This window comes from Orycteropus afer, unplaced genomic scaffold (genome assembly GCF_000298275.1).
Source record: "Orycteropus afer afer isolate SDZICR_OR568_19922 unplaced genomic scaffold, OryAfe1.0 scaffold00064, whole genome shotgun sequence".
In the NCBI taxonomy this organism is placed as follows: domain Eukaryota; kingdom Metazoa; phylum Chordata; class Mammalia; order Tubulidentata; family Orycteropodidae; genus Orycteropus; species Orycteropus afer.
Genome location: NW_006921651.1, coordinates 11,646,342 through 11,654,149, shown reverse-complemented (window position 1 = coordinate 11,654,149; position 7,808 = coordinate 11,646,342). Strand labels below are relative to the sequence as shown.

At 38.7% G+C, this 7,808-nt stretch overlaps 1 protein-coding gene across 1 annotated transcript in view; it reads left to right on the top strand.

The window, feature by feature from the left end:
• CC2D2B (coiled-coil and C2 domain containing 2B) overlaps positions 1–7,808 on the top strand; it is a 150,861-nt gene that overhangs the window by 52,093 nt on the left and 90,960 nt on the right. Inside the window, 1 exon segment of the mRNA XM_042780823.1 lies at positions 2,910–3,007. Coding sequence (XP_042636757.1) covers positions 2,910–3,007 — 98 coding nt within the window.

Here is a 7,808-nt window from a genome sequence, read left to right as displayed (position 1 = left end):
GAACTATATAGTCTGGAATGCCGTTCTTCCAGCTTGTCCTTGGAATAGCATTGCAGGTAGGCCACACCCCTGGGGAAACTCCCCTTGGGCAGACCGGCCGCTCAGAACTCAGTCATCTGATCCCATCATGGGAACCACCATTCACAACTGGAGTCCAGCCAAGTTGACACATCTTCAACTATCACAGGTACAAATATGGATCTCTTCCAGTCAGTTAGACAGGTCACTCTCTTCCAAATTTCTTGGCATAAATGATTAAGTACCTCAAGCATGGCATCCGTTTGTTGAAACATCTCAATGGGTATCCCATCAACTCCTGGAGCCTTGTTTTTTGCCAGTTCCTTCAGTGCAACTTTGACTTCTTCCATCAATACCATTGGTTCTTGATCATATGCCACCTCCTGAAATGGATGAACATCAACAAATTCTTTTTGGTACAGTAACCGTGTGTATTCCTTCTATCATTTTTTGATGCTTAATGTTTCATTCACTATTTTACCCATGAAAAACCAAAACCAAACACACTGCTGCTGAGTCAGATCCAACTCACAGAGACCCCTTCTTGAGTTTCTGAGGCGGTATCACTATGGAAGTAGATTGCCCCAATTTTCCTTCTGAGGAGTGGCTGGAGCGTTTGAACCGCCAACCTTCTGGTTAGCACTCAAATGCCTTAGGCATAGAATCTTTCAGTATTACAATTCAAGGCTTGAATTTTTTCTTCAGTTCTTTCAGCTTGAGAAATGCTGAGCAAATTCTTCCCTTTTGGTTTTCTAACTCCAGGTCTTTGCACATTTCATTATAACTGACTTTGATTCTTGAGTTGCCCTTTGAAATCTTCTGTTCAGCTCTTTTATTTTGTCAGTTCTTCCATTTGCTTTAGCTACTCTCCATTCAAGAGCAAGTTTCAGAGTCTCTTCTGACATCCATTTTGGTCTTTTCTTTCTTCCTTGTCTCTTTAGTGACTTTTTGTATTCTTCATGTCTGATGTCTTTGATGTCATCCCACAACCCATCTGGTCTTTGGTCATTGGTGTTCAGTGTGTCAAATCTATTCTGCAGATGGTCTCTGAATTCAGATGTGATATTATTAAGGTTATATTTTGGCTCTCATGGAGTTGTTTTAATTCTCCCCAGCTTCAACTTGAACTATATGAGCAATTGACAGTCTGTTCCACAGTCAGCCATTGGCCTCGTTCTACCTGATGACATTGCATTTCTCCATCATCTCTACAGATGTAGTCTATTTGATTCCTTGCCATATGGCAAGGTCCACATGTGTAGTTGCTGTTTATGTTGTTAAAAAACGTGTTTTTTATGTTTATGTTATAATTTGCAATGAAGAAGTCATTTTTCTTGGAAAATTCTGTCATGCAGTCTCCAGTGTCATTTCTAACACCAAGGCCATATTTTCCAACTACCAATCCTTCTTTGTTTCCAACTTTCACCTTCCAATTATCAGTAATTATCAGTGCATCTTGATTGCATGTTTCATCAATTTCAGATTGCAGAATTTGGTAAAACTGTTCAATTTTTCATCTTTTGCTTTAACAATTGATGCATAAATTTAATAATAGTCATATTAACTGCAGTGTCATTCTTTTTCAATTTGTTATTCCTGGCAAAGTAGACCATATGATTGTTCGATTCAAAATGGATAATTAATGGATTTTATAGCTGTTTCTTCTCATTTTGAGTCATGACACATCAGCACATGGGGGACTCAAAAACTTTACTCCATCCACATTAAAGTTGACTCTACTTTGAGGAGGCAGCTCTTCCATAGTCATATTGGGTGCCTTCCAACCTGAGGAGTTCATCTTCTGGCACTATATCAGACCATGTTCTACTGCTATTCATAACGTTTTTATAGCTCCCCCCACCCCCCTCACACCCCTGAAGTAGCCTACCACATCCTTCTTGCCAGTCTGTGTTAATCTGGAAGCTGTGTTGAAACCTGTCCACCATGGGTGACCCTGCTAGCATTTGAAATAGAGGTGACATAGCTTCTAGCATCACAGCAACATACAAGCCACCACAGTGTGACAAACTGACAGGTGAGTGGGGTCTCCTAGGTTGTTATGTGTTTATTCTTTTATAAAGAGATATAGATGTACATATAGGTGTAGAAAGGAGTCCCTGGCACAAATGGTTAAGCACTTGACTACTAGCTAAAAGTTGGTTGTTCAAACTCACCCAGAGGCAACTCAGCAGATAGGTCTGACAATCTGCTTCCCTGCACCCATCTCTTCCCTTCATCTTTCCTTCCCATTCCCTCCCGTCTACCTATCCCTATCCCTAGGCAAATGCCATTCCCTTGATCTCATATGCTTGATTATTCTAATGGGTGAATAACCTCCTAATGTTACCATTCACCATATAGGCCTATCTATCATTTGGCTGACAATTGAGTCACAGGTCCTAACTTCATTGAAGGGTGTCCAAGGGCCACAATCTCAGGGGTTCCTTAAAATCCTATGGAGCAGCTTTACTTTACATGCATGGAGTCTCTGTGAGTCAGAATTGACATGACAGCAAATAATGACAGCAACATAGATGTAGATGTGGTATATAGATGTGATGCTGCTTATCGATATGGATGTAATCAGGTGGATAAGAGATACAGACAGATAGATGCCTGTGCTCGATTTGCCATCTTGATCTATTGGCATTTCTTTATATCCATTGATGAACTGATTGCCTAATATGTTCAAGGTATGATGTTTATTGCTTAGGCTCAGTTCTGCCCCAAGATGCTTATATGAAATGTATTTTGGAAAACAAGGCAGTAATACTCAAAAGAAGTTATTATACACTCATGCTTCTGCTGCATGTACCTATTCCTGTGGATGACTTGGAGTGGTATGTGTACATGGATGAAATAGACCAAAAGAGATCTTTTTTTTGTTACAGCTTGAAGCACTGACAGATGCCACCAAACTATCCAATGAACATTCAGAAATAAATCAACTGACTCAAAAATCTTTACAAGATTATTATTGGCAGATAAGGTAATTTTTATGACATTCATATATTCATTAAGCATTTATTAAGTAAATTATTAGGAGTTCTGGTAGCATAGTGGCTAAGGCACTTGACTGCTAACCAGAAGGCTGGTGGTTCAAACCCACCAGCCACTCCTTGGAAGGAAGGTTGGGCAATCTACTTCCATAGTGATACTGCCTCGGAAACCCAAGAAGCGATCGCTATGAGTCGGGGCCGACTCGACAGCCCATAACAACAACAACAACAACAACAACAAGTAAATTATTTAGACAGACTACTGTATTTGCTACGGAAGATATAAAATAAGAAAAGGATAAGATCCCTACTTGCTAAGCAATTACAAAAATAATTAAAACCTTTCAAAGTGTTTAAGAGCTCTCTCCACCTTTCTTTTAGTGGCCATTTAAAAAAAAAAATTGTTATTTGGGTAAAAGTTTACAAAGCAAATTGGTTTTCCATTCAGCAATCCACGTACATTCTGTTTTTGACATTTACTGCCATCCCCACATAGTAACAGCCTTCTTTCTACTTCCTCCCTGCGCCCATCTCTTCCCTTCATCTTTCCTTCCCATTCCCTCCCATCTACCTAGCCCTATCCCTAGGCAAATGCCATTCCCTTGATCTCATATGCTTGATTATTCTAATGAGTCATAACCTCCTGATGTTACTGTTCACCATATAGGCCTGCCTATCATTTGGCTGACAGTTGAGTAACAGTTCCCAACTTCAGTTTCTAGCTTGATGGGTGTCCAAGGGCCACAGTCTCAGGGGTTCCACCAGTCCTCATCAGACCAGCAAGCCTGGAATTTTTATGATTTTGAGTTTTGTTCTACATCTTCCCTGACTCTACCTGGGACTTCTTACCGTGATCCCTTTCAGAGCAATCAGCAGAGGTAGCCAGGCATCATCTAGTTCTTCTGGTCTCAGGGTGGTGGAGGCTAAAGTTCACATGCTCCATTAGTCCTGTGGGCTAATTGTTTTCCTGCATTTTTAATTTTCTTCACTCTTCTTTGCTCCAGATGGAGAGAGACCAATAGTTGCCTCTTAGATGACTGCTCACAAGCTTTTAAGACCCAGTCGCTACTCACCAATAAAACATGTTTTTGCATAAAAATATATCACAGGAGTACACATGAAAAACATTTTAATATTCATTGACTAAGAAAATACATGTAGATGAAAAACTTACTATGAATTCGTAATATTTTTAAATTTATTTTTATATTAAGAGTTTATATATATTTGAGAACTAATATGCATATAAACCAAACCCAAAGTCACTGCCATCGAGTTGGTTCCGACTCATACCGACCCCTTTGGGTTTCCAAGGCAGTATCTCTATGGAAGTATATTGCCCAGTTTTTCTTCTGAGGAGTGGCTGGTGGGTTTGAACTGCCAGCCTTCTGGTTAGTAGTCAAATGCCTTAGACACTACGCCACCAGAGCTCCCATTATATATATATGTATAAAATATATTATTATTTAGTCTAAAGACAATACTTAATGAACATACGGATTTAAGAATATCTGTAAAAACCATAGTCCTGAAGTTGGGAGTCATTGGCTTATAGACTACCTAGAAAGAGAAGTTAGAAAAGTATGATATTACTAGAAAAATCATTCCAAGTCAAAACACAATCATGTGACAAAGAATCTCCAAAAATAGGAAAGTTCACTGGGAGTACTTATTGGTTATAATTTTTTATTGTGCACAAAGACATAAATTTATGTATAAGAATAATTTGATAGGTACAGAAATTGCCTATCCATTGATCTGACGTGGTTTTACAAATTCTCACCACTAGAGTCAATAGTTTGTTTAAATTATTGGTTCCCTAGAATAACCTAGTTAAATGCAGATGTGTTATTTGAGAAAATTAACATAGTGTATTACATGAGGGCTGGCACATGAAAAATACTCAATAAATATTAGTTGAATGAATGAATAGAAGCCATCAGCATTTATAAAACAATAAATTCATGTTATTTATATAAGATTAGCTAAAATTGAGGACAAAGAACAGACATTGGCATAATGAGCACAGAACAAGTAAACTTTGATGCAGGAAAAAGAGAAGAGCAGGCTGAGATGGAGTCCAGTGGTGAGGATGGGGATCTAATAGTATGTATATGTGTGTGGGTGGGGGGTTGTCACTGAAGAGGTATTCCCTTTTACTAAAGAAAAAAAAAAAGGCAATGTAATAATTTTTCATTTAGAAAAATTTTGGAGGTGGTATTGAAATTCTGCAAAAGACAGTTCATGGATATTTTAAAGACAATGTTTCCACTAGAAAAGATGAGCACATAAAATACAATTAATTAATAGTGTGTTTGCATTTACTTAGCCTTTAATGACTGTCTACTAGTTGCCTGGTATTTGCAATCACCTAGTCATTAGGAGCTCTGGCAGCATAGTGGCTAAAGCACTTGACTGCTAACCAGAAGGCTGGCAGTTCAAACCCACCAGCCACTCCTTGGAAGGAAGGTTGGGCAATCCTACTTCTATAGTGTTACTGCCTAGGAAACCCAAGGAGGGGTCGCTATGAGTTGGGGCCGACTCGATGGCACATAACCACAACAAGTCATCAGGAAAGGAGTCAGCAAGTCATTTGTGATCTTTCTCTTGCCTTCTTCTTTCATCCCTCACATCCAAGCAGTAACTGAGTTCTTTTCTTTTCTTTTTAATCTTTCTTCCATCTTTGTCTTCCAGTCTATTCCGTCTGATAATACTTTATTTTGGATGCTTATCTCTTAGCCTGATTACTCAATTAGTCACATAAAATGCTCTCTTTCAGCCATGTTCCACATGAAACCAGAGTGAGTTTTCTAAAATAAAAACTCTTCATTGGCTCCCTATTACCTTTGAGAAAAAATTCAGTAGCTTTAGTGTGATCTATAAGGCCCTGCACAATCTAATTCCTGCGTACTTCTCCAGTGTCATATCAAAGCTCTCTGTCTTTGAACTTTATAATCCAGTTCCCTAAATGAGCTTTGCTCTCTAACACCTCTATAGTTTTGATTGAGTGCTTCTTGTTTCTGGGATGTTTGTTCATCCATTTTCTGCCTGGCACTTAGTCACCACATAAATTTTATTTTGTGTCACTTCCTCAAGGAGGTTTTAATTTGCCCATTAGTTTAAGTTCATTTATCTTTCTTCATATACTCAACATGGCACTTCATATTTCCCCCTTTGTTACTGTCATCACATTTGTAATTAATGGTGAAGTCTTTTTTCCTGCTATTATGTTAGTTCCTAGCACCTAAAATAGTGCCTGCCACATAATAAAACAAAATAAACAGAAAGCAAACCATCAAATCCATTCCAACTCCTGATGACTCCAAGTGTTACAAAGTAGAACTGCTCCATAAGTTTTCTTGGCTATAATCTTAACAGAAGCATATCACCAGACTTTTTTCTTCCATTGTACTGCTAGGTGGGTTCGAAATGCCAACCTTTAGGTGGTAATTGTTGTTGCTAGTGGCCGTAGAGTTGACTCTGACTCATAGCAATCCCACGTACAACAGAACAAAACATGTGTCAATCCTGCCTTGTTGAGGGTCTTCCCCTTTTTTGCTGACCCTCTACTTTAGTAGTCCCTATTTCCAGCATCTCTGGCTTGGTGTAGATTTCTATTTTAAGATAATACCTGTAACACTTCATTGCATTGATTAATTTACATGTCTGTTAGAGAGACCACATTCTGAATTCATTTTATGAGATTATCATATCCTTGACATTAATACCCAACAAGAATACAAAAGTAAATATTATTACAACCCAATTTCATTTATGAATATAGATACAAATATGCTAAACAGAATTCTATTAAATAACATTTCATGACAAAGTTGGGATCATACCAGGAATGTAAAAATGATTTAACATTAGAAAATCAGTCAGTGTAATTTCTTACATTAATTCAGAGTGTCCATGCGTCATGAAACAGAATGATCATCTTTTTAAAGAGTATATTACTTAGATTTTCAAATAATATGCTTACTATACATTCCAGTAAAGGACCTCTAAATTTAAAGCAATAGTTCTAATTGTTCAATATGAAAAAAAAAAGGTATAATAAATACAATAAAGAATGTCTAGAAACTCTGGAAATACATAGCAAATAATGTATTTATCATGTTTTTGCCTAAGTAACAGTTGGACCAATTGCTTTAAGCTTAAAGATACTTCACTTAAAACATATCTGGAGGTTGAAGGAAAATTGAGCATACAGAAAATTGAACATACAGAGTGTTCTGGTTACCTAGTACCACTCTGACAAGAATATACCAGAAATGGGATGGCTTAAACAAACAGGAGTTTATTCTTACAATTTGGAGGCTTTAAGTCCAAGTTCAAAGTGCCAGGCTCTAGGGGTTGGGTGAAAGCCCCTCAGCCTTGGGGTCCAGCTCTGCCTCCTAATCCTGGCCCACTGGAGCCAGAAGCATTTCTTCACTCAGACACCAACTGGCTGCTGAGGCCAAGAAGCCCCAAGGTCGATAAGTAAAAAGGCACAGTCCCGATGTTACCAAACCACATGGCAGGCCATTAAGTTAAGTCCATTGTAAGTCCCAAGGTTGGCACAGCATAGCAGGCTGCTGAGAAACAACACTACAACATGCAGGGTCCAAGCGTGCCATAGGCTAAAGACCATTCCGAAGGTTTCTCCTTGTATACAGGAAGCAGACCACATCCCAGAGGCAGCTACTCAGCTGCTTGTGGTAGAGCCCACCATGGAGTTGATTGCCAGTCTCATCATGGGGAATAACTACCACCAGCTGCCCAGCCACTCAACCAGGCCCAGCCAAG